The sequence below is a fragment of the Nematostella vectensis genome, chromosome 11 (assembly GCF_932526225.1).
Source record: "Nematostella vectensis chromosome 11, jaNemVect1.1, whole genome shotgun sequence".
NCBI classification, from domain to species: Eukaryota; Metazoa; Cnidaria; class Anthozoa; order Actiniaria; family Edwardsiidae; genus Nematostella; species Nematostella vectensis.
Window position 1 is genome coordinate 8079828 of NC_064044.1, and position 27957 is coordinate 8107784.

The window sequence follows — 27957 nt, forward strand, 5'->3', positions numbered from 1 at the left end:
AACAACGGAAGCATAAAGCTTCAGCCTAATCCCTTCGTTTTTTATTGTATTACCATAAATTTTGGAGGTCCGACGAAAACCTCAACCGTTAAAAGACAAAAGAATCTATTAGAATCATAGATATTTAACAGGCCATCCGCTCTAAATTATCAATCACATCCTCAAAGAAACTTCCAATAGACACACTGCTTTCAATATTTTGAAATGTTTTTCACGTTTTCCGTTAAAAATCATCGGATATTGTTAGGTAATCGACCGGAAGTAAACTGGTGACAATGCGGCTTTAATTGGCCGCCCAGCGTATTCCGATGGAGGGGCTAATAAATGAATAGTAAAAGTTAGAGGATTGGGAGATGGGGCATCGGTTGCTTAGTATTGTGCTTTAGCAATTCTACAATTTCTAGAGCATCATTTTCTGAACATTTTCTGTTCAGATGAACTGAACTTTTTAATATAATATAATTAATGACAATCAGAATCGTTGATGGTCGTTGAAGGACAAGTTATATTCTTCAACCCGCGCAGACTTTTATAGTGTCCTGTGCACTAAAGACGGCTGAGTAGGAGACTAAAACTTTTAAAGCGCGTCATTTTGCAGTTTTACGCAATCTCGTATGTCTGGATCTATTTTCTCAAGAAAAAATGCGTTAACCGGAAATTGGTCACTATTATTTACACATTCTGATTACTCAAAGCTACTTTATACTCATTTAATTTTCAATAGATATCCTGTTTTCCTAGTGTAAACCACAAAAAAACAATACTCTTATGAAATACTACGCTTTGACAAGTAAACAGTTGGAAATTACTTTTTAAGGTGAAAATTGGTTATGTTTTTCATAACCAAAACTGTATGCCACTAAGAAAGCGAAGCGAAAACAAGCGAATAGTAACTGTGCATGGTTGGGACACTTTTGAGAGTATATATCCTAATAGCAACAAGAAAAGGTTTTCAGACCCTAACCAAACAGGCTGATCATCAGATTAGCTGCGTGGAGGGGCGTCCGAACATTTGATCAGTTGATATCTGACAGGAAGATATATTTTTCCTACACGATATAATGTCGTTTTGGCCAGTTGACTTGTACTGTTTTTTCTTTCTCTCTTGAATGTTGCTGTGACCGTTAGCAGAAAATTGCCTATTCGTTTTTTTGTTTTGTTTTAGTTTTTAAGATTGCTCGAAAGAGCTTTAGAGATTTGCTCGCAAAAGTATTTATGGGACCCCTTAGATATCAAATAGTCGGTCCTTTCGTTTAAAAGGGCCGTAGCAACGGGGCACCCCCCCCCCCCACCACCACCACCACCACCACCACAACCACCACCACCACCACCACCATCATTATCAACACTACTATCACCACCACCACTACCACCACCACCAACTCACAATGTTTCTGTATCCCGTTTTTCGTTCGTTTTTCGTTCTACTCACTGCGCGCTTAGTCCGGTCACGCTAGTAAGCGCCTGGGTACGAGGCAGGATCGTCAATGGTCATTTTACAAACTAATCGGTTGCGTTGTTTGTGCTCTTACGGTTATTTGCCAATAACATACCGACAGGGGAGAGGGGGGGGGGGGGGGGGGGATGGGCTGGGGAGTGTCGGGGATTCTAGCTTTTTGTGCGTTAGCTCTTTATTCACGGCCAAGGAAACATCCCGAACACAAATGAATTTGGGAGCTGGGCGGGGTGGGTCACCATTTCTAACTAGAGCCATTTTGAGTATGATATTCTGAATAGTGCTTGAGGAACTCTTTGGGTGTGTTATTATAATGCCGATGAAGTTTAACTGAGGCAAACCGGCTATGCCATGCTGACGAGTCCTAATAAGGACGAAACAGCTGTCCATGGTTGCCGAACTGCACGGGTGATAGACTGTGCTAGCGTCCCGGCTTGGCCCGACTGGTGCCAATGTGTGTATGTAGTGTGCTTTTAAAGTCCACATTATAATGCGGTGCGTTTGTGAAGCTTTTACCAGCAATGTAGTTTCAGAAAATATCCATACCCCCCCCCCCCCCCTCCCCCTTTTGAGGGGGTCGAAGGGTCGGAGGTATGACCCCCTCAAAAGGGGGGTCATACCTCATACTTCCTAACCACCTGGAAAAAAATAAATACAGTAACTGTTCAGGAAAAAGGGCATTTACCCCCCCCCCCCCCCCCCGGAGTTCCCAATAATCCTATTAAGGGGGGGGGGGGGATGGATATTTTCTGGAACTACACAATTTGTACATAATTTGGACATAATGTGGACTTTGGTTGCGATTTTGTCTACGATATACATATGATCATAAGATGCATTTCAAATGTCTATTTTGCACTCCTGTGAGACCGTTTATATTTATAGAATGCGGGCCAATCTGTTTTTTCGAGTCCGTAGTCCGTATACGCAGTAGGCGCTAAAGGGACGCCCCACCATGGCTAGCAGTCTAATTCAAATGTTATGTACTCTGGGAACTCTGTATGGATGGCTTCTAAAATAACAATCTCATTTGCATTGATTTTCCCTGCTAGCAGAGGCCCCTTTTCTTTGTTTTTTCGCTGAAGCCCAGCTAAATACAGAAAAAAAATCAGGGAACATCGATTTATTTATTGCACTTGTATGGCGTAAGCATGAAGATTTCACTTTGTTTTGTCATACAGTCCTCGTTTCTAATCAAAGTTTATTAGTTCAAACGTGCGCTATAGTTCAAGTGTCCTTTTAATCTCTGATCCGTGCAACATCGTGACAGAACGCATGTGATGCCCCGATGTGTGCGGGCGACTTTTAATCGAGAACGACGTGTTTACCTGCGCGTTCACAACCTTTTGGGCGGAAGAAAATATAACTATTCCCTGTCAGCACAGTATGATGCATCGTGTACTGCCTCCATTATCGAAACCGGAGCTATCGCTGCAATAGAGTGCGCTTCTAATTTATCATAAAATATATAAGCCCCCTCCATGTGGCTTAAAGATAGGAGGAAGGTTTTGAGTCGTACTATTGGCCTAACTTATCCGTTATCACAAGCGCGCAGATAAGCGCTGTCCAGTCTTTAGATTTGTTTGTTTACTCGTTTTCTTGTTAGCTGCATACCGGCGCAAGACATATTATTGTTCCAAAGCCTTGCAAAGCCCCGCTAAAGGATTATTCCATCTTGTTATAACACGACATTTCCGACATTTTTAATGACTTTAAACCTCGGTAAATTTGATACTGCTTTAAAGGATTTTTCCCCCGAAAAACAAAGATTGAATGCCAAACTGCTTAGCTGTACATTACGCGAGATTTTTATCGATACTAGACGGTGGGGGCTATTACATTGAGCGCCAAAATTCCGCGCATTGTTCACGAAATCGTATCACTGCGGGTCGCATTTCGTGAGCCCAATGTTTATTTTCTGTCATGTCAGTACATCGAGTCGAAGTGTTCAAAACCCCGACACGACCTACAACTGTAATAAGTCTACATCAAGCAGCGGAGAGAAGATAGTGGAAAGCTGTGATTTGAAATGGATTTAGGACTGGAATTATGATTTCGCTTGGAGCTATTTCAATGGCAGTTCCGCCTGAGAATAGAAGTCGCAGTGAAAGTCTGCTTCTTTCATTGAGTGGTTATGCTGGCTTGAAAGGTAGGAGTAAAAAAACTATTTCATATACTCGATCAGTGTGTAATCTAGGGGGTACCATTCACAAACCATCTCTTATTCCATGCTTATTTTGTTGGTGGTCTAGAGTTAAAAGGTAAATCTCGACCAATTTAATACACGCATCCTTTGAAGACATAGCGGTATACGAAATTAATGACCCCGATTAATGTCCTCCTCGGGTACAGTTGTTTTAATCGAAAGCCAACAAGGGTCCTACAGTCGAGAAATAACATATACTCTCGTGAAAATTCTCGAATAGTGCAGGATATATACATTCAAACCATAGCGACTCTAAGCAAGATATTTTAAATATTTTTTTATGTATTTAAGTATGACTCTACCGGAAGTTAATTAAAATTAGTCTTCTCTCAAAGTGATTTTACATTATCTTCATTTATCGTACCAAAGTTGCTTTTTAAAGCAACTACTTTGATTCTGTCGTACGTTTGACAGCCAATAATATTGAACATAAGGTCAGGTATATCCGTAGTCAATTAGAATTCAGCCATACGTCTAACATCTTGGTCGTACAATGAAAGGTGTTCTCTAGAAAGTGCTGCACGACATGCATTGGCGAAAACTCCCGCCGTTATTTTGTCTGCCCTGATGCGTTCCATCAACTGATCAATCTCAATAACAATAAACGATGAAAAATTTATTGGTTTGAGATTTGAAACTGAAAAAATGATGTATAAGAATGGCTCTCGATCAAATCTTGATACAATGAATATCAACAATAAAGCTCGCGAATCCTGCTCAAACAAAATTCATCTCCTTGCCGGTTATTAGAGATAAGAACTGTGCCATAGTAGTTATGGCATATTAATCCTAGTTCAGTAAAAGTAGTTATATAAGGGCCCCCTAATGGCGAGCACTTGCGAGCTTGCTAGCACCCTGTTTTTTTTTTTTTTTTTTTTTTTTTGCGAGACCGAGCATTTTTAGTTGTTGAATAAATCGAGCAGCGAGCAGAACAAAAAAAATAATACAATGCGATCACGGCGGAAAAAATGCGCGAGCATTAGCCGAAAACTGCGAGCACATCGACATTTCGGGGGACCATTCGGGGGCCCTTGTATAGAAATTTATTTCAGTGGTATATATGCGTAGTTTTTTTTCTTTGGTATACATACATAGCTTATTTCAGTTGCAGGCATTTTTTTCAATTAGTTTGACAACAAAATCCTGCCAGTGCGTAACTCATTGAGGTCTATTTTGTCTGTATATTTGAGCTAAACTTCGTTTGAAATCAAAGCATAGTGTGTTTCCTCACACATCATCGAGATGTAATGTCGACGCGGGCAACACTCGACTTAGGCTAGAAAAAATTTGGACCAACTAGAAAAGAGATTGCGAAACAGCCACGCTCGTCAGTGTGAGAAAGATTTGAACAAGATATCAATCCGTTTTAAACACGAGGATGATTTTGAACAGACGCCCACTTCTCGGCTGTCGTCTTCGTTTTTTTTTTCTTGGAAAAAAATAAAGGACAAATATTTCTTTCTACTATCCACCTCAAACTTTGGATGGATGAGGACCACACACACTGGTTCAAAAAAACCTTTCCTTTTCAACTTTACTTTTCAATTTTAATCACCTCGACTCCAAAACTTGATCTCCTGTATGAGATTAATTTTTGATAGTTTATTTTAGATCATTCTCACTGTATGTGCACTTTACACAAAGGTCAAAAAGAAATAAAAGATAGTTACACTAAACGCACTAAACAAATAAGTAATCAAACGCGATAAATGTTTTGCTGACGCGGAGCCGTTAGAATCACTTTTCTGTTGTTTATTCAACGGTTTTGTTACAAGAGTTCACGACTTTGTGTCGGTTGCTAGATCTGTAGATTATCATCTTGCTGGGGTTCTTTGTTATTTCGTAAAGCGCTGTATTAAATGTCAAGTGCAATCTTAGGTGGTATTTACAGAGCTACGGCAGGACGGGTTGGTAGTGGTGTGTGTCAAGGGCACAAAACGGCCTGTATCGCTGCCCGTTTTTTTTTTTTTTTTTTTTTTTTTTCTGGTGGCTGTGAAGATGTTAGACCCCTCGGTTGCAGGGGAAAAATCGTCCTGAATGGTTCTGCTGGCAAATTTGTGGAGTCGAACTAGTTGTGCTGGGAATATTTTGGGGGGCGCTAAGGCGGATGCTTGGGGAAAAAACCGTACCGATCGGTAGTTATACGGGCAATTATTCATGCACCACCCCTCTCACAGCAGCTTCAGGCTACCTGTGTGTAGTAGCGCCACGGGTAGACCAAGTGACTGTAAACAATCCATGTTGATTTGTCACTATGTTATCTGTAAGATGCATCGAAGCGCTGTACTGAATATGGTTAGTCGGGGATTTATGCGGCCACACAGCGTGTTTATTGTATCTCAATTCAGCCTCGCCGTACCTTTGTATGCACTTGCACCACAGGTAGCCCAAATGATTGTAGTTTACGAAGAATGGTAATAGCAGCGAAAGACTCACACCTTTATAGAACAGCTTGATCAGTTAGAGCTTCAGGCCCGTAGCCAGGATTTTAAGCGTGAGGGTTTGTTTTCCCATTTAGCGGACCATTTTCTCTTAGGTAGCTCGCCCTAGCTCGCAGTGGTACTCAATTTTCCTTTATTAGAGCGGACCTTCCAGTCGAGTGGAAACCCCCCGGGCCCCCCCTCCCCCCCTGGCTACGGGCCTGAGCTTTAGCGCTATATTTACAGGGCCGAAGCAAAGGGTGTGGGGCACTGGGGGCCTGTGCCCCCTCCCCCCCCCCAATGTTTTTTCAATGTTTCTGTATTGTGCCCCCCCCCCCCCCCCCCCCCCCCCAATCTTACGTGGCCTGCTACGGCTATGATTTATCACAGATTACGTAGGTCTCTAAGGCTCAGCTCCGGTTGTTCGTCTCCTGCCTATCTTTACGTAGATTCAACTTCCTTCCAATATCCTTCGCGGCTCAGTGGATAGGCGGCTTCTATTGACTACAGTCCCCCGTAAGATGGGTTAGTTTGACAGTATCTTCTGTTTTATACATTAACGCTATATCTAACGCATCTCTTCTAACTGATAACAGAACCACTCCTCTGAGATAACAAGTAACCATTTTCAAGTACGGTAAAATATAATATCATTTAGCATCAATATATGTTGGTTACGTGCGATGTTTCATACCCGAAAAATTACTCGTATTTACTTTTCATTTTCGTTCCACGCCTCAACCATCAAAAGTACCATTTTATTATTCTCCTTTCTCAATACCAAGTCTTCATTTCCATCAGCTAATTTATTCGAGCAAGAGAGATTCCGGTACTCAATCAAATGCCGTTAATAGAGTATCAAATTTAAATGAGAATGGTTATTAACTTTTTCTTACAAATAGACCTTGTATTTTCCTAACACTAACGAAAAAGAAATTGATCGACATTCTTAAAAATTCGGGAATGGCCTCTCGGGTGAAGCCTCAAGAAAAAAAATGGATTGGCTCAAGAATTTAATAGCAGCAAGTGAAAATGCCTCCTGAAATATTTTCGCTATAAAGTAGTGATTCGGTCTTTGGTTTTATTATATTTGTTTTCCACTAAGAACGTAAAGTGCGAACGCACCTTTTCCCTGTGTCCTTGAGGTCCCTAACAAGCGCGTACCCAGGATCTGTTGAGAAATGACTCAATTTTTTGCGCACCCTGCGCACCCACCCCCCTGTGAACGCAACTGCCTAATATGGTAGTGACCTAAAGAAAATCCATGTAACGCATGCGCTAAAACCAGCAAACTTATCGGGAATAAGAACAGCACTTAGGTTCAATAGCGGTCGGAGATACGCGATAACCGCAAGAGTACATCTCAAGCTCAAGTGCTCAACCGCGTCATCTACAGACAAATTGGGAAGTGTGAATAGACATACAACGGCTGCTTCCCTTATGATAGCACACGATTGCACTGTGAGTTTCATTATGATCGCACTCGATCGCAGACAAATTTGGAAGCGTGAATAGACATACAAAGGCTGGTTTCCATATAATCGCACACGATCACACTGTGAGTTTCATTTTGATCGCACTCGAACACAGGTGATAATTAACGATTATATGCAAACTAACCCTGCGATAGAGTGCGAAAACCATAAAAAAAGTCCGCTTAATGTAAAGGAAAAAAATACAAAAAGCCCCCCCCCCCCTAAGGTACGGATTTTCACAAGTTCCACAAATTTTAAGTACATACGTAAATTTTAAGTACGTAAGGATAGAAGAGCGCACGAATTTCTGCGATAGAAAATACCCGATGATTTGTTATTTCTTTCGGGTGTTGTTTTTTTATGTGGTTGCTGTTGGCGCTAATTGGAGAGGTGGCGATTACTTGAGAGGGGCGTTTATTGAATTCTTCGGGTCTTTTTTTTTTGGGGGGGGGGAGGGGCGGAAAATACCAGCTTCTGAATCTATTAAGAACGTTTGCGATAAACTAAAGCGACAGTAAAATGTTGTCAGAATTTATGGAGGGGATTTCATCGTTTATCGTTGTACTGTGAAAATGTCAATGCTTGCTAAATAACAGATTTTCACCATTCAGCAAATGGTGCTTTTGTTGGGATATTTTTTAGGGTAAGGGGAAAGGCGCTTATTGGTGAGGGGCGCTAATTCCTATATCCCAGGTAGAAGGGGCCATGGGGGCGCTTATTGGTGAGGGGCGCTAGTTTCTATATTCCAGATAAAAGGGGCCATGGGGGCGCTTATTGGTGAGGGGCGCTAATCCCTATATTCCAGGTAGTAGGGGCCATGGGGGCGCTTATTGGTGAGGGGCGCTAGTTTCTATATTCCAGGTAGAAGGGGCCATGGGGGCGCTTATTGGTGAGGGGCGCTAATTCCTATATTCCAGGTAGTAGGGGCCATGGGGGCGCTTATTGGTGAGGGGCGCTAGTTTCTATATTCCAGCTAGAAGGGGCCATGGGGGCGCTTATTGGTGAGGGGCGCTAATTCCTATATTCCAGGTAGAAGGGGCCATGGGGGCGGTTACTGGTGAGGGGCGCTAATTCCTATATTCCAGGTTTAAGGGGCCATGGGGGCGCTTATTGGTGAGGGGCGCTAATTCCTATTCTCCATGCAGAAGGGGCCAGAGGCGCGCTTATTGGTGAGGGTCGCTAGTTCCTATATTCCAGGTAGAAGGGTGCGCTTGTCTAAAGGAGTGCGCATGATCATTACGTTTCTCCACAAGATCGGTCGGTCGAATGCCAAGAACATAATTTAATATCCCTTTTTTTTACAAAGACATGCTTTGTTTTTCGTTAGGAATTTGTATTGGAACTTTGACATCTTTTCAGAATCCCCTCTGAATTCATGACGACCTGAAGCCTTTTTTTCGTTTTGTCGTGTTTAACAGGCATTTCCTGATGTCAAAGCGAAATATGAAAATTTGAATAACTTGTCTTTCTGTCAAAACGTCTACTCTATATAAAGGCCATGTTCCTCAGGTCGTTTATTTTATATGTGCTCATAACATCGTTTAACTTTGTCGTGTGTTGCCTGTATTAAATGCACCAAGGATGGGGAACTTGTGCGTCAAGGGGAAAGGCAAGATGAGTGTGGAAGATTTTAGCGTTAGCTAGCATGTATTAAGACTACGTCATGTTTATATTCAAGCCCACACCTTCACTTCATGACTTTTAAATTTAAGGATCTGCCATTTTTAAATCCTAGAAAAGTACAGTCTGAGCTTCAATTTTCACAGGCGAGTTCAGGGGGTGGATCCAGGATTTTAAAATGGGGGGTGAATAAATGGCCGGATAGAAGGCTTATCACCGATCCAGTGGTTCTTGGTAGGTCACATATATCTAAACATACTTAACGCTGAATTGGATTTGTTTCAACAGCAAAGTCAAGCAGGCAAAGGCATTAATTTTCTTCAAACAAGTTGACCTTTAAAAAAGCTGTGTGACATATTTTTCTTCTTGTTCTTGTTCTTGTTTTTATTCTTGTTCACCCTTTCTCTAATCAATCCGTTTATTCAGAAAAGTCTACCAACTTTACGATTTTTTTTTCTTATACGTTGTTGTTTTTGATCTTCAGTACGAAAATTAACGAAATCATCAGGAGACGACCCTCCCCTCCCCCGATGCAATAGTCTCAATAGTGTCACGTGCTTGCCGCCCAAGGTTACCCCTGTCGCTACTGCCTTAGCCCTCCCCTCTGCGGGACAAGCTGTACTTACTGAACAATCTACAACATCCGGGACCCTCAATACAAATATTTCACCAAAAAGGTCAACTTCCGGTGGCGGAAGCTGCTCAGACGGAGGTGACAATATGACACAGGACAGGATCATGGGTAAGATAAATAGGCCATTCCAGCTATGAGCATGCGCACGCACTCACCATGGAAACCTACCTCAACTACCAGCATGCAGCGCACACTTTGTTTGGAAAGCGCGCGTTGCATTATGGTAGTTGAGGTAGCTTTCTATCGTATTGCGCGCGAAAACTGAAATGCGGGTGAAAGCTGGAATGTCCTATTGAAGTATCCATTTGTAATTTTATAATGCATTGATGTGTGGAACATTGACTATTTCGCAAAAGACTGTCCTTCGAGAATCGATGTGTTTTAGCCCACTTAGTCATAGGTGACGTATAAATAGCGAAAAATCGACCCCCGAAACTAATAATTTTTTAGAGGAACATAGCAGAAAATGCTTAAATACCAAACTTTATTGCTTATTAATAACCATCTAGAGCACGGTAAGCTAGTACACATGGACCACCCAACCGTTAATTGCGTATATTGCTATCTCGTAATACTTTATACACTCGAATGACTATGGCTTACAGTCCTGTCGATCCAATGCATTTCAAATCCCGATTCCTCGTTCTCTCAACGCTTATCAGGTTTGCATGATATGACAAAAGGGGACCAGTCGATGCATGCCACACTGACGCCGGAAGTAATGATCTGATAATGGCCTTGTATTTTTGTACGGATGAGTGGATATCGCATTCGTGTGTACGCAGTCAGCCATTAATGGTCAGACGAGGACGCGTTATTAGGATGCGCCATTAGGACGCACCATCAGGACGAACTATTCAGGAATGGTTAGGACAACTACGTTAGCTCCCGATTGCTACTCAGTCTTGGATTTACAGGATACAGTGTAAATGTAGCAAGGGATGCAACAAGCGCTTATCCAACATTTGCTGAGAAGGGGAAGGGGAACAGTCATAGGTATCACATTGAAAATAATAGTATTTCACGATCCTGCAAAAGAAACTATTTTGGGGCCAGGTAGGCGTGCGCGCGCAACCTACCCCCCCCCTTCCCCCCCCGCGTCTGTGCATTGACATAGTCGCGGCAACCCTCCCCAAACTCTCCCCCAGTATGCTACAATGCAAGTCATTAACCACAAAAACATTTCATATTTCATCTGAACACCCTTCAAATAAGTTTCCTTAGCACAAACTCCATTCCCGGAGAGCAGTTATATTGTACCATTTTAAATTTCGTTGGCGCTATACCACACTAGAAAAACCAGGCATGTAGCCAGGATTTGTAACGGAAGGGGTTCGCAGGCAAAGATATAAGTCTAAGGCTACCATTTTACTTTTTATATATAAGAAAGACCTCTTTTGGTGCTTTTTCCATCCCTATCTACACGCTGATCCCGTAGCTGTTTAGTGCCCCGTGTAAGACATATGTACATTTTCCTTCCCTATTTGTCAAACATCTTTTTTATGCGATATCAAATAAGATTTATGTAAGCGGTAGCAAACTGTCAGGAAATGTCAACCTGTCTTTGGCACACATGTAAGGACCTTCTCGATAGACAGCTTTCTTTTACCTATGTCTTTTACCTACGTGTCTTTTACCTTTTTCTCCTAGTTCATTTAACCTCCTCTGTTTCTCTGTCGTCTTAGATACAACGCTGACATTGCCTTTATGATCGTAAAACCTTGGAAAGCTTTCGGATCTCACAGTAATTTTCACCATGACTGCCCCAGTGATTCCTTTACAATTCTCTTCTTAAAGTTTTATTGTTCGATTGTTTAGTCCCTTTTTCACTTGACTTAGTAGCTTTGTGCACCCAATACAAGAAGACATAGCCTTAATAACCACCTAGAAACCGCTCGCTAATGTATAAACCCTTTCAACTTTGTTGCCCCACGTTGTTTGCCTTGACCGTTCTCAGAGAAAGCACAACCCGTCTTCCTATTTGTTTCCTGGCTTTCTTGGAAGGACTTTGAACGCTTTCTGTATGCCCACAGGCTTAGCGCCTTATGGTAAAGCCATATTGAATTAGACATGCTTAAAAATAGTATACATGGGTGGGAAAAGTGTTTATATTTCTTCATTGTTTTTGCCGACAAAATGTTTTAGCGTTGACGTCACATAGGAACAAGCAAGATGTATTGCCTACTCGCGCGCGCGCGTTCTAAACCAATTGTGGTACAAAACTATTTTTTTTATCTCGAAGCTTGCTTATTGTTCCAGATTTTTCAGTTGATTTTTTTTGTGGTTTCGAGTTGTCAAGTACGTAATCCCTTCAAGTGCCCGCCATTTTCAGAGGTGAAAATAATGATTGGATAGTATCAAATTAGGGTCATAAAGAATAGCTAAGGTGTAACAAGGTTAAAATTTACGGCATGAAAAACATTTGTCGTGATATAAAATTTGATGACATACCTAGATATACTTATGAATTAAACGTAAACAATACTCACGCTTTTGTATGGGGGATATAACTATTTGCCTTTGCTCGTTATAAGTTAAAAAGTTATCAGTCACGAGTCCAATCAACTGGAAAGTATATTCGCTTATTAGCATATTTGTTCAGCTTAGAAAGCAATAGTTTTTGGCTGTGAGACAGCGTGTGACAGGCCGTTGCAACTGCCAGCTTCCTTCGCAACTAAGATGCTCCATTAGTTGTCGGAAATGCGAAGAGACACGAAAGAGATCGTATCAGCCATCGATTTTCAATCGGGATCCGTTTTTGTACGAAGTTGATAGCTAAACGGTTTCTCCGATAAAACCACAAACGAAATGCTCTGGTTCGTGTTTCTACTTCTTAGAAGAGAGTTCAGTACGAAAGAGATATCAGAAAGCTGTGTTTGATATAAGAGGGAAAGGATCTGAACTTCTATGGTAAGTTAGGCATTACATCGCCTTTGAATTCAAGGTTTATAAATCTCTCATCAAAAATTTCTATAAAGCCGGTAAATTATGCTTATTCATACGTCAAATGAATCGATTGCTCATTTATTACATTGCTCTGTTTTAAACCATAAACCAACGTTTTAACCAAAAGCAAATTATTGTAAAATAAAAACAGCCATTAAAACGAAACTCGATCAACACTTTTACATAATATGCTCTGTTTGTCATAACCATTTTATAAACTGTGACCTTTTTCGCGGTTATAGTTTTATACAATCTGTCACACCAAACTTGCCTTTTAATTGTTTACATCTTAAATAGCTTTGTCTTTTCTACCAAATATTAACCCTTATATATCTAAAGTTGCTAGTATATTCTTGGTAAATATTGTCAAACGAATGATTTTGTGCATACAGGAGTGATATTTCGCTTTCCAAGGCTAACCAAGAACAGTCTCGCCTACTCGAGTTATATCTAGCACAGGCATATTCGCTAGATTGTAAACATATTTAGTCTACAATGTGCTAGGCAGATTTTGTATGAATGCGAATGCCAATTTCGATGCGTCATTTTTTCTCAGACACTATTTTTTAATTTTATTTTTAAATGACTCTCCACTTTTTACGTTGTCTGACATTAAATCATATTTTAAGTTTGAATATACTAGGGTCAATTACGGGAAAGATGTCGATTTTTTGTTTGTTTCTTTGTCTTTCGAAATACCATTACTCTATTTTCTCATGGGCAGTGCCTTTTTTATCGTTATATCATATATTCGGGCGGAAACAATTATATTTTGCCGCTCTTGATATTTAGAGGGTTTTTGTGAAGCAAAAAGAGATTTCTCGAATTTTCCTTGTGACCTTTATGACTAAAATAAAATAAAAAAATATATAAAAATATAAAAAAAAAACTAAAGATTTTCTTTTTTCTTTGCACGCTGACTGTAGTGACTAAAGGCTTAATTGGCGTCAAAATTTATTGGCTCAAAATTTGCATTTGATGTTCCAAAACATTTTTAATATCATATTACATATATTAGACATGCTGTCCATTATGTCTATAATAACACCAAGTTTTCAGAGAGTTCGCCAACGAGCATGCGAGAATCGGTTTTGATTGACATGAACATCACACTAGGGGGATTCTGTCATGTTCGGATGTGCACTCAAACATTTCTTTGCCATTCTGGTTGGCATGTGATGCTCTTGTCAATCAGACACATGTTTCGCACACCAGAAACTGTCGTCGTCGCCACGAGCGAGCGCGCGAAACATTGCAAAATTCCTTAAAACCAACCTTAATCGACAAGCCAAAATCGTGACCTGCATTTAATCACGCCTGGATTTCTCAAAATGTTCATTCATTTACTGTAATTTCACACTTTGGATCTGCTTGGCCTTTTTCTATGTTTCCTGTATTTTCTCGGATTTCTCAAGAATTCTCCTATTCCTTGCTTGGCAGGTTGGTATAAGCCAATCCGGCGTGTTTATGTGCGTTTTACCAGCATTCAAACCTATCGCTTACTACAGCACTGGGTGTTTCGCGCTTTTTGCAAACCCATCTTTGAACAATTGTGAGACATTTTCGCGCGCTTTTTAACATGTTACCCTGGTGCTAAGAAATTTTCGCGCGTTTTTCAGCATTTAAGGCTTTTTAGTTGTTGTGTACGTTTATTTCTAGCGCAGCTGTTTCCACGTCTTTCTGACAATTTAAAGCATCTGACGAAGTACTTATCTGCTCGTGGCGTTTGTTTATAGAATTTCTGCAGTTTTTATATTTGAATTTTACAGCTACACAACTCATAAAACTCTAAATGAAGAACGAGCCGTTTGGAAGATAATGACCCACTCAAAATTGATCAATCTATCTCAGCGTTATAATAAACGAGATTAGAGAAGTTTCGGGCAGTAAAAGCTTGAATGCTTAATTCAATTTTTTTTTCCTTTGCCAGAGGAACGATAGATGCTTGTTGCGCCTTAATGACAGCTTTCTCTTTACAGACGCTGGCAAGAAGTCAGCAGAGATAACCAGTGCCAAAATGCCCAAGAAAACTAGCACAACTGAACGAAAAGGTGGCTCAACGCGGCTGTTTCGTTCAGTGTCTGCGCTAAGCCAAGGAAAGAAAAACAAACACGAGAACACTCACAATGTCCCGAAAGATGACAAACACTCGTCCGGATTATCGGGGATCTCGGACTCGGAAAAAGTGGAAGTTTTAGTTGAACATAATACGCAAATCATGGAAGATAAATATGGAGCTATTGAGGAGAATAGGAAAATAAGGCAAGACTTACAGGATGCTACTAGCAAACTACAGGTCGCCGAGCGGGAGATTGAGAACTTGAAAACTATGCTCGGAGAATGTTCGCAGGAATCGGTAAAATTGCTCGAAGAAGTTGAAGAAGTTAGGAGTAGAAAGAGTAGCAAGGGTGTTATTTTCCCTTCAAAAGTTGAACACATCGAGACGACAATCGAAGCGAGCGGGTACCCTGTGCGTCAAAACCGCACCAACCCTTGTAAGGAGTGCGAGAAACTGAAACAGTCGAAAATAAAAGCGTTAGTTGAAGCTATCGCTTTGAAGAAGTATGCCAGGGAGCTTTCGGAAGCTTTAGCAGGGGATGATCACAGTAAGCAAAACATTTTGAATGAGCTTGAAAAAAAGCTGATCTCGGCTCAGACAGAGAAGGAGATAGCGCTCGAGGAGTTGGCCCATGTTATTGAACAGAGGGATCAAGTGGTGGCCGAGAGGGACCGGGCACTGGAGGAATGGGGACGAGCGGCTACCAAGTGGGACAGTACTCTGGATCAGGTGGACTCGGTCATGACGGAGCTGAGTAAGGTACGTCACAGAAGCGTATGGATCATAGTGACGTAAGCGTATTTAGTTAGAGAGTTGTAAGTGTCGTTTGGGTTGACTCACTCATGACGGAGCTGAGTAAGGTACGTCACAGACAAGCGTATGGATCATAGTGACGTAAGCGTATTTAGTTAGAGAGTTGTAAGTGTCGTTTGGGTTGACTCACTCATGACGGAGCTGAGAAAGGTACGTCACAGACAAGCGTATGAGTCATAGAGACGTAAGCGTATTTAGTTAGAGAGTTGTAAGTGTCGTTTGGGTTGACTCGGTCATGGCGGAGCTAAGTAAGGTACGTCACAGACAAGCGTATGGATCATAGTGACGTAAGCGTATTTAGTTAGAGAGTTGTAAGGGTCGTTCGGGTTGACTCACTCATGACGGAGCTGAGTAAGGTACGTCACAGACAAGCGTATGGATCATAGAGACGTCAGTATTGGGGTCATAACGACGTAAGCGTATTAGAGAGTTGTTAGGGTCGTTTGGGTTGGTTCAAGATTAGTTAGGTACGTCACAGATAAGCGTATGAGTCACAGAGACGTCAGTATTTTGGTCATTAAGACGTAAGCTTATTTAGGCAGAGAGTTGTAAGGGTCGTTTGGGTGGGTTCTCTCGTTAAATAACTGCGATGGTCACCCCAGAAAACGGCGAAAAAATATAATCCTTAAATGAAAAAAATAAACCCTTTTGGATAAAAAAACTTTCTGGGTTTACTCGTAAGCGCTGAATAAGTTGCTTTCTGTTGATGTTATTTTTCTGCTAAAAGCCTGAGCGCGCTCTCAAAAGTCACGTGTTCTCTTAGCGTCCCCTCTTGCGGTTCTTAGTTGATGATCATGATGTACTATTAGACAGCAAGAATCAGGACATTCGACAAAGCACATCTAGTATGTAATGTATAATCTATTCACAGGTCAAGGCACAAAGGGATGAGCTTTTACTACAGATCGAAAAGAGCGAAGATTCCATTAAAATGGAAATAGACTCTAGAGAGAAACTTCTCGAGCAACAATTACAAAAAACTCAAACAGAACTCGCAAAGGCGCAACAACGCTGCCTGGAGTTAGACGCTAAACTTACGTCCATTACGGAAAAATCGGACACTTATCACAAGGAACGCGATCACGCAAAGGAACAGTGGAGACATTCCGTGAAAGAGCGGAAGAAACTTCACCGAGAGATGGCGGCTACAGTACAGGCCCGGGACGAGGCGATTCAGAAGTGTTTCTCTACTGCGGAACAGTTGGATAAGCTCAAGGAGGATTATAATCGCTTATTAAACAGACTTGCACGAACTGGAATAGCGTCTGGAAGTGAATCGTCCACGTGCTCATTAAAGGACTGTCAGTTTTGTTCTGATTCATTTGGCAAAGAGGTACTCTACAGTAATAATATTTAATAATTTTATAGCGCTTTAACAGGCCTGTTCTTAGTATACGGCACTTATATGTATGCATGAGAGTGTATGCGTTTTTTTGCATTGAGTTGTACGGGCACGGTTAGTTGCAAACATGTGTTTGATGGTGTGATGTGTTTGGAGATGGGGTATTATATAGTGTGATGTGTGTTTGGTATAGTATGATTTCAAAGAGTGTTGTAAAGCTGTGTGCGATTGTGGCGTGTTGCGGTTCCGCAGGGTGCGCGCACCCCCCCCCCCCCCCCCCACCCTCCCCCCCTTGGCGGCAAAAAAGTGGGTCATTTCTTATTAACGAAACTTCAAATAAAAGGCTTTTTCCATATGATACCAATGACTGAACACCCCCCACCCCCCTCAGGTAATCCTGGGTGCGCGCCTGGTTCGGTGCACTGTGATGCTGCACTGTATGGTTTGGTCTATTATTGGTGCTGTTTGGGGTCGTTTGGTGAGGCATGTTTGTTGTTTGGTTTGAAGGTACATGCGATGCGTTGCAGTAGGTATATGTTTAATTTGGTGTCGAAGCAAGTTAGTGTATGTATAATATTGCATCAAGCCGGTCGCTTGCTATACATCCTCGGGGACCCAGGGCGTACTCAAAGTAAACAAGCGTAACGCCAGACGAGCGCCGCGGCGCGCTCGTCCGCTTCCGGCTCGCGCTCGTTACGCTCAGCGCTCGTTTCCGCTCAGTACGCCCTGGGTCCCCAAGGATGCTAGCTATAAAGTGCTGTGCGATGTGGTTCACTTCCTAGAATTATAATGTGGCTGTGTTTTATGTAGTGTCTTGTTTACTCCGAACAAGCTTAAGTGCCGGACAGAGCCTTTTTTTTTACATGAATACCGTGAAATAGATTTCTGAAAACTCTTTCCTCGTTATAGGATGATCATCTGCGTTTTGAAGGAGAAGAAATTAAAGTTTCCCTGGACAAGGTAAGAGAGTGTACTGTGTTTGTTGAAAGAAAATATTTAAGAAGAAAAGGTAATATTACACTTCTGACGTAATGTCCTTTTTTTAAAGGATGACCCTCTCGCGAGCATTAAAACGGGTAAAATCCTGTGTCGCGGGCGAGAGTTCACAGCTATTATGGACGTCGAGAAAGCCCTCGGCGCAGCCAAGAACTTAAGGTAAGGTCGTCCTAAACTAAGATTCAAGGACATTTTGAAAAAAGACCTCAAAATTGGATGCGTCCTTGAAGTGTGGAACTATCATGTACAAAATAGAAAGGAATGGAGGGCGATCACAAATAACATCTGCACGTCATACGACAAAAGAAGATATGAAACATATTTAAAACAAAGGGAAGCTCGCCGTAAAAGGGCGGAGAACAGTTAAATACAAACTGTGTTATACCCGTTCGCGGGTGCAGGCGCTTATATAATCCCAAGTAAAGTAGAACCCAGTTATGGGCAAAAGCTTTACTTCACTGCCTTATACGACCAGCTTCAAGGGCGCCCACTTAACGACGCTGCATTACACTCTAATCTTTAAATTAAAACAGGCGCGCCCTCTCGATTGAGTGCTCCCTGTAGGACATAAATTAAGCATCCCCTAACAATTAAAGCCGCATTGTCACCAGTTTACTTCCGGTCGATTACGTAAAAATATCCGATGATTTTAAACGGAAAACGCGAAAAATATTTCAAAATATTGAAAGCAGTGTGTCTATTGGAAGTTTCTTTGAGGATGTGATTGATAATTTAGAGCGGATGGCCTGTTTAATATCTCGGATTCTAATAGATTCTTTTGTCTTTTAACGGTTGAAGTTTCCGTCGGACCGGAAGTAAACTGGTGACAATGCGGCTTTAAGAGCCAAGTGTCCCTCGTTTTCAATTTTGAGCTTGTCAAATTGTTGCCACTATCGTAAGACTTACTATGGTTTTATGCATGCGCAATGAAGACATTGCTCACCTGAAACATGAGTCTAAACTTGAAATAAGCATCCAAGAATTTACAATGAGTAACAATGTGCATAGATTCAAACAGAAATTATTCTCCTTTTCTTTTAAGGAAATACGATGAAATCATCTCCATCAACGACATCCCCGTATCAGAGAAAGACCAAAACCTTGTGCACTCATTACTGGATAGCGCTACGTCAACCGTTACCATGGTAATTGTTTTCCCTTAATAAGGGCAAACAAAATTGATTTTCAGAATCCCCTTGATATGATAAGTAAATAACTTTCTCGCCTGCATGTTATCTGTTCACTTTGTTTTACACTATCACAATAATAAGGCATTCCATTTAGGTTAGGGGTTTTAGCTGAACACAAAGTTTATAGAATTTATTTTGTACTTGGAATTTATGGAAAATATGGTAGAAAATGGCTTCTGACTAGTTCCAATACCGGGCTATTAAACCAACCTTATCTGTTATTTAAAAACGACAGCATTTTACTTATAAACTTGCCCCCTTTCCCCACACCCACTTGTGAACTTGCCCCACCCCAAACAAAATCTTCGCTTCGCCCATGACTTATCTGGAATCCATTCCTCCCTTTCGTAGGTTCTCAGGAGGCCTACATCAAATTGCCAGTTTACCTTTGATGTGGACCTAAAGATCCCTAAGAAGTCCAAATATGGTAAGATGTACAAATATCTAAAAAGTTAAAATGGTGCGAGAAGCCAAAATATGGCAATATACGAAGTCCAGATATTATGGTAAAAAGTCTAAGTCAGCTAAAAAAAAAGACCAAATATCTCGAGAATTGCAATGTAGCTTGTCTGACCGCCGTTTTATCTTGGATACCACTTGGCAACTTTGGCAATGATTAACGATATTTTGTAGGTTTAGGGTTTGAATGCGGTTTGTACGTCAAGGACATTTCGTTTGGGGGAGTGGCGTCAGAGCAAAAATCTCTAGAGATCGGGGACTACATCCTGAAGGTTAGTATAAATTTCTGCTATCTTCACCGGGGGGAGCGGTTCTCCAGTAAATAGAATTTGAGCGCATTTGGCAGGCCGGCGTTGGTAAACACCCGTCTTTGCAGCTTTTTTACCACATTAACTCATTTGAAGCCTTTTGACTAGATATTTAACTTCAAGCTTTTCGTAAAACCAGCAAAAAAATAATTTGCAAGCGGCCTGTAAACTGACGCTGATCTGTAATGGCCTCGCTTTCACGATCGAATTACACAGGAACCCCATAATATTGTAAACGCCCACTTATTCGTAAATCTCTGCCTTCCAACAGATGAATGGTAAACATCTGGATAAAATCATCGCTTCATCGATTGAAAAAGTGATCAAGAAATCCGGCGACAAGATGAAGTTTCACATCACACGGATGATCCAGGCTTCGTCACGCCACGGGACATCCAAGGTATGTCACGCATATGGTACCTTTTCACCATATGCTAAAGTTTGCCTGCGTGACGTCACCTTACAGGTAGTGCTAGTAGCGACGTGCGTATCGTGATGATTTCGATTGCGTGACCGAAACTAAAAGCGGCTGCAAGAAGACTAATAGTGACGGCTGCGCATTCACGTCTCATTTTTCATTTCGACCCGTATTTTTAAATCACAAAGATACAGAAATAGTAATGAGATAATGACGATGATGATGATGGTAAAAATGATGATGATAGTTTTTTACCATGCCAGAGTTTACTTGCTTGGCATGGTAAAATGTGCGTAATGTGACGTCAGCGCATTTAATTTTGGAAAGGTCACAGCACGTTTCATTTTTCTTTTCGACCCGCATGTTTAAATCACGAAGATACAGAAATAGTAACATGACGTCATAGAGCATCGGCAATTTAGCATCAGCAGCCAGATCTGAGTATACTTATTTAAAGATGCATAGAGAATTCCTGATTATGATGATAATGATAATAGTAGAAAGAAACAGGGTATCCCTTGGTGTTACGGAGAGCTTTGTTTTTGGTGCTCAAGGCCTTCGTACTCTATTCCATTGTCTCGTTCTAAGGTCTTTGTTTTTTTACTTTTGTTTCATTGTGTTTTCGGTGCTGGTGCTCCGTCAGTAACACCAAGAAACAATAGAAATTGTTAAAAAATAAGCTGATAATAAAATTATATCAAAATAAGTTAAAATCTGGTGTTTTGGTGGTTCATTCAACCAGAGAATATTTTTATGATGTTGATGATGGCGTTATCTTTCAGGATTTCGGCCCAGATGGCGTCATAATGCGAGGGGGCACAGCGAGCGATAGATCACGTGACGTCAACCGCCTGTCACTCATCTCCAATGACAGCAGCATCTCCATGCGGTCACGTGACTCGCGCCTATCTGGCGCCTCAAGCCTCGGTTCCATGGTGTCGAATACAGACTCGTGCTTCGCAGACTCCAGCTCAGATCATTCCGGGCACGTCCTTCATTCCACTCCGATGTTTGCGGAGCGGCCGCGGATGGCGACAGCCGTGTTTCATCCGACTGACTTAACGCGCGAAATGCATGATGGCGCACCTGTGGAGGAAGGGAACGAGTCGTCGGAGCTGCTTACCTCAGATGCTAAAGAAAGTGATAATGAAGGAAGCCAGGCTCGGTTTGGTAAGCATTTTTCACATTCTTCTAGCTGTTCGCTGACAATAAGGTTATATAGACGAATTTGTCGTTTCGCAACCTCCCTTAATTTAATATTTTTTTCTCATCTCTATAATATATAATAGTGAAGGTGAAAAGGTGAAAAGAAAAATGGTTTATTGACCATTGGCATATACATAAGCTATAAGTATACGTAACTAAAGAATGAATTTCTACCATTTCTGGTCCCCGAATGAAGGCTTGGGTTCGAATCCCACTTCTGATTTCGTGTTTGGTATTTATCAGTATATAATAGATAGAATGGGCTATACTTATCGTGCTGGCTGAGCGCTTGTCTTGGCGAGAGAGAGAGAGATTATGGTTCGGATTACATGTTGACCTGGGCGTGATTAATATCTAACAGATTATTATAACTGATATCATTACACACTTTCTCCATTTTCTATCCTTTTCACAACATTTTTCTCCTTTTTTTCAATCACCTTCCAGGAAGTCTAACTCGCAAGTATCTCAGCACCGGAACTATGGTCCGCTCCAACAGCGGCGAGCTGAGTGGTCTCGCGCGTGCGCAGTCTACGATAACGGCCATACGTATCGACGAGGAGCCTTTAGAGGACTCTCTGACAAGGCCTGGGAAGGGCGAGATACTTACTGCCACAGGGGAGAGGTGAGGGGAGCTACTTACTAGGGAGGGGTGGGGGAGACATAGAAAGTGCGAAAAACTTGCTACTGCAGGAGAGAGATGAGGGGAGTTACTTGCTAGGGAGGGGTGGGGATAGGCCTAGTCAGTGAGAAATACTCGCTACAAAGAGGTGAGCTTCTCACTTGGGACACTGACATACTTGCCACCACAGGGGTGCGATGATGGTATTAAATTCAATATGGAGGGTTGTGGAGAAACCCACGAAGGGCGGGATCCCTGCTACTACAGGGGAATTTGACGGCTGCTACTCACTAATAAGTGGTCTGGAAATTGTCTGCTATTCACACCACCTTTTCTTCTATTAAACCTAATACTGTTTCGTTCGCAAATGCAGTAAGTTAACATTTTTAGCAGTCGTTTACTTAGGGCGTTCCATGATAGATATGGTTGCATCAGCTAACTTTGGTTTGATTATAGGATACTCAGGTCGTAGCCTTGGGGATCGAAGTGTTCGAAAGAACCCACCACTTTGCGAGCTAGGATAAGTAAACCTCGTGAAACGTTTTTGACTGTTGGTTCTTTTTTTACAGGGCACGTGTCATTCGTCTAGAGAAGAAACCATTCAAGAGCCTTGGCATCGAGGTGACGGGCGGGAATCTTGTCGGGATCTACGTCAAGGAGATGTCCGAGGACTCGGTTTGTAGGGATGTCGGTGTGAGGACGGGAGACAGGCTTTTCAAGGTCAGTCTAGTAATAGCGACTATTTTTTAGGGATATATAAGCTATATATCATCACACTTTGTACAAAAAGAGATGGTTGTCCAATACCCCGACAAATTTATGCATGGCATTGTCTGAAACAATTGAGGCCACTGGAGCGTATTAGAGAACGAGGTAGAACAATAGAAGGAACAATGCCATGCATAAATTTCTGAAAAATTGAAGCGGGAAAAGAGGTGCACTCACGTTGGACTAAAGGCGCACCCTTCCGCTTGTCGTGTTCAGAACTTCAATTTCATCCTCGCAAGGGTGTATGGAGGGATGGATGGTGGCGTGCGACGATTCATGCTAATACATGACCTCGACAGGAGCAAAAAATGGCAAAATTAAAATTGTATGGTTGTGTTAGGTTACTTTTTGTTTATATTTTGCCTAGAGGTTCCTTGCATAATATAAAACAAAATAAGCAATAATATTTTTGGTAGATGATCCGTTCTTGAGAAATGATTGAGCAAAGTTGCCATAAATCATGAAAAAAGGAGCAATTTCGCCCAAATTGGGCAATTTCAGACAAGCAAGAGTCTTACAATTTGCAATATCCCAAGAACGGGTTATCTACCAAAAAATACTAAAGCTTATTTGTTTTATATTACACAAGAAACACCTATGCAAATAATCAAGCGAATATAAGCTAACACGACCTTACAATTTGAACTTTGCCATTTTTTGCTCCTGTCTATTTCCTCTTTGTTATGTCTCTCTTGACCAGTGCGACAAAAAGCGTCCCAAAATTACCACTGTATCACACAGAGGTTCAGTTTTTTTTCCTTTTTTACTTTCAACAGCTCAACTGTTACGATTTGACCCGCGCCACTTTGGACCACGCGACTCGAATCGTCCGGCTACTCAGCAGCTGTACTTACATTCGAATAGAAGCGCTGCACTGCCCAAGTAAGTAACAAGTCTTTTTATAAAGGGGCAGTGTCATGGTAAGAGCTGTGCGATAGCTCTCCGGCCCGGACACAATGAATTTCAGTCAAATTCTCATATTGACTTATGAGCCGTTGATACATATGGGAGACTTGAATTTAAAGGAAATGACCAAGAACTGTCAATAAACATAAGTTTTAAGGGAAATATTGCATATTATTTTAACAAGGCATCGACAGCTGAAAGTTCAACTGTTTGTAGACAGTCAAAAGCCTACAATAAACACTGACTCCAGACATACGCAGTGGCATAACGCTACCTTTTTAAGCAGCAAAAACGGCAACGCGAACGGCGATGGAGGAAACAAATGAGAATTTAAAGAGTCGGACATGAAATGTACTCTGAAATGGATTCTGTCAGATACACTTCAGCCGTTCAAACTTCCATGTAAAAACTCCCAGTTTCAGGGTCTGTTAGGAATGTGATTCTAGGCTTGTTTATAGTTTTTTGGTACTACTAGAACGAGTGCATTTTATCAAAACTAGTTTAAAAATGAGCGCAGAGCAAAGGGTTTTGGTGATCACGTTCTTCCTGCAGTCGCCGTCGTAGTTGCTTAAATTCCCTACCAACGCGATCTACGCGCACTCGAGGTTCTTAACTGGCGAACATAAGGGAACGTATGCGCCCGCAATGACAACTAGGTCCCGGAGCATATCCATCTTACGTTCATCGTACGTAAGAACCCAAATCTGCACGCGAAACCTTAAGCACGAATGCAGGTCCGAATCTTGCAAGTAACAAAAACGCACCACGCTTTTTGCGTGCACGCACACTTGTCTTCGTTTCTGTGTGTCTCATAACTTTGTAATTGCTGCCCAGATTGTGAGGAGATCCTGAAGGAGCCCCCCTACGACTCTGTTTACGTCCGGTAAGCCCACGGAATGTAATGCACGATTTTGCAACTTATCGTCTAATGAAATTATTAGCCAATAAGTATTAAGGTCGTAGTCACGTGTCGTTTGTTTTAGAAATGAGTGGTCTAGATTTGATTTTTTATCAACCACAGTAATGTAAAAATGATGCACTACAAATAAATGAGGACAACAGGATAGACCACTAAATCGATATTTTGCTCAAGTAATATACTGAACTGAGCGGACTTGGCCTCAACTGGACTATATTTTACCTATCTTTTATAGGACGATCCAACCTTATAAGGCTTTGTCACATGACGAGTTAGATTTCACTGTCGGGGAAACACTTCACGTGATCAACACGCGCGCAAATTACGACCAGGCGAGGCAGTCATGGAAATGGGTGGCCATGCGCGCAAGGAAGGATGGGAGAACCGTCGACGAAGGACTTATACCCTGCATGGGAAGGTATGCGCATGTCATAGGCTGCTGATTTTAATGCTAAATATTAGAGAGAGGGGGGGAGAAAGAGGAAAGAGAGAGAAAGAGGGAGGAAGGGAGGGGGCCCGAAATAATCGGCGCGTGTTTTACTGTGCATTTGCGCCATACCGACACTAACATTTTATTTTACACACAGTCTACCCGAGCAAGTAGAATCCACCGTCATATCACAACTCAACCTCAAACTGGAGTCTGGGTCTGAGGAATGCCTGAGCGACGAGGCAAACGCCGCACTCAAGCGAGGCGGGGCGGAGCGCAAAAGCCTTTTGCAGCGGTATAAGAAGATGAGAAGAAGAGAGAGTAGAGATCACATAGCAGCTGTTGACTTCAATGGTAAGGGAGACATAATTTATGGAGTAGGGTCGTGGTGTTAGTAGGGAAAGTGGTACAAAATGAGAAGATGGGAGATTAGGGAGGGATCACATAGCAGTTGTTGAGGTCAATGGTGAGAGCGAATAAAGAAGGGGGTGAAGGTGAGTCGTAATTGGAAGAAGGGGGTACAAATAAAGAAAGAGAAAGTAGGTAAGGGAAGGGAACAGATAACAGCTGTTGACTTAAATGGTGAGTGGGGCATTAAGTAGGGGCGTGCCGTATTTGAATGTACAAAACAAGAGGGGCTAGGGAAGAAGGGATTTTATTTTAAAAGCTGCTAAGGTTGATAATCAAAGGGGTAATAAAAAGGGAAGGGTTGAAGGGTGTGTGACAATAGGCTTGCTAAGAATCTGCTAAGACCTACTTTTCATGCACCAAATGGTGTGAATCTTAACAGCGGAGATAGGTGTGGTTATGGGTCGTACAGGTACAAATCTATGTTCTGATAATCCTGTATTTTTCTAGGTAACTTCAACAAAGTCGTCTACTATGAAATACTCAGCAAAACAAAATGACACCCGTTACAGATATTATAAAATGCCACAGAGGCATGTGTAGTTTATATCAACAAATAGCTTAGATACAACCATATAAGGTAGTCGAATTCCACTGAATGTTACTTTATCCGATCATGCAGTCACATGCCATGAAAATATCACTGGATAATAATGAGCATATAATGATTCCAAATAAGGAACATTCCCTAAGGGAGAGTACCCCTCCCCCTACCTCTTTTATGAGTCACGCAGTTGTTACAGATGTTCACCTTTCATGGAAATATCACTGGATAACCATATTGTTTTACATTGAAGCGACTGATCATGAGTCTTTAGTCTTATACATATAAACTAAGGCTATCGTTAAAGCGGAATTGTCACCAGTCTACTTCCGGAGGGCCGATGGAAACCTCAACCGACAAGAGACAAAATAATCTTTTAGGATCTGCGCTATTTAACAGGTCAATTATCAGTCACATCCTCGAAGAAACTTCCAATAGACACACTGCTTTTACAATTTCGACATATTTATCGCGTTTTCCGTTAAAAATCATCGAGTCCTTTTACGTAATCGACCGGAAGTAAACTGGCGACAATGCCGCTTTAAATTATAGGCGTGTCTTACTAGGAACAAGAACAAGCGCGAAACAAGTGCTTTTTTATTTTCACTGGAACTAAAGTACTAGAAAGCGCATTAGGCGACTTTCACTTAGCCTGGTTTCCATATAGTCGTAGTGGTCGTAACCAGTCGTCTGCAAAAATTCCTTGCGATCCTTACGACTTTATGGAAACACTCGATTGGACGACCCTTACACGACAGATACGAGCGAGGCGAGTGGTCGTTTCAGGGTCGTCAGAGACAGAACTGGTTGCATTACAACAGAAAACAATTTATTCTGCGCTAAATCAGCCAGAAGGCTTTATTGTCAGAAAGTGCTGATTTTTATTGAAATATTTTAGATTTTCTTCGCAGCATTTCTGGGGTTTATTTTGCCGCGAATTCGACTTACAAAACGTCACGTAATTTTCTAGTATGTCGCCTATTGCTGAATTTGGAACACTGTCGTTCAACCAATTCTCGTCTGTGTTGTGGTTGTGCTTGTATCCTAATGATAATAAACCGTAATGAAGTTAGCCATGTGGATCAATGTGCGGCCCATAAGACATTGATGTATATCCACCATCGTAGAAATTTCACGGCACACACATTTTGTGCTGTAAATTTTAAGCCATGACATAGGGTTATTCAACAGCCTTGTAAGGTAGTTTGATAACCATAAAAGATAATTTGATATCCATATAAAGTTATTTGATATCCATATATGGTAATTTGATATCTATCAAAGTTAACTTAATTTCCGTATAAGGTAACCAAGTGCATATAGCCCGTACGAAAACACTAAAATTGACTGACTAGAGAGAGAGAGCTATTGAAAACGTTTTTAGAAAATAAAATAGATTGTACACAGGTGTAACACATCTTTTTATTTATTTTTTAATTACATAATTCAGCTTTCAAAAAAATTCCATGCTTATTTTGTCTCAGAAAAAAAGGAAAAAAGTATATGCATTTAGATGATAACTTAATCATGTTGTGTTATTTAGAGAATGAGAAAAGAGATATGAGATGAAATGTTCAGGCATATGAAATACCGTGAATACTTTACGAGTAAAATAATAAGTGGTTGAGACATTAAATTTTCCGTAATACCTGGCATTTGTTTTGTCTACTCTTTTTTTCATCTTATTCATGTCTTTTTTGTTTTTACTCGGACAACCTTTCGTTATTTCTTTGAATGCATTTCTCCCGTTAAATTATTAATGTTGTTACAAGCTTATTCTACGATAGATATAATTTTGAAATAGCTGTCTCC

The 27957-nt window shown here is 41.4% G+C and overlaps 1 protein-coding gene across 1 annotated transcript; it reads left to right on the plus strand.

The window, feature by feature from the left end:
* Positions 1-3236: 3236 nt before the first annotated feature.
* On the plus strand, positions 3237-27800 carry LOC5518384. The gene is made up of 18 exons (XM_032363143.2): positions 3237-3605; positions 9662-9919; positions 14737-15575; positions 16501-16962; positions 17881-17931; positions 18020-18126; positions 19010-19112; positions 19509-19584; positions 19791-19888; positions 20196-20324; positions 21125-21512; positions 21996-22173; positions 22740-22890; positions 23715-23820; positions 24679-24727; positions 24999-25181; positions 25351-25547; positions 26052-27800. Exons 1-18 carry the CDS (start codon positions 3506-3508, stop codon positions 26099-26101), a joined length of 3525 nt encoding a protein of 1174 aa, XP_032219034.2. The 5' UTR covers positions 3237-3505; the 3' UTR covers positions 26102-27800.
* Positions 27801-27957: the final 157 nt, after the last annotated feature.

Bases quoted from the DNA above. Each gene is read 5' to 3' on its own strand.
- LOC5518384 (XM_032363143.2), top strand. From the start codon at position 3,506: ATGATTTCGCTTGGAGCTATTTCAATGGCAGTTCCGCCTGAGAATAGA. The intron at 16,963-17,880 runs GTACTCTACAGT...TCCTCGTTATAG, and splicing joins CTGATTCATTTGGCAAAGAG to GATGATCATCTGCGTTTTGA. The intron at 19,113-19,508 runs GTAATTGTTTTC...TCCCTTTCGTAG, and splicing joins CTACGTCAACCGTTACCATG to GTTCTCAGGAGGCCTACATC.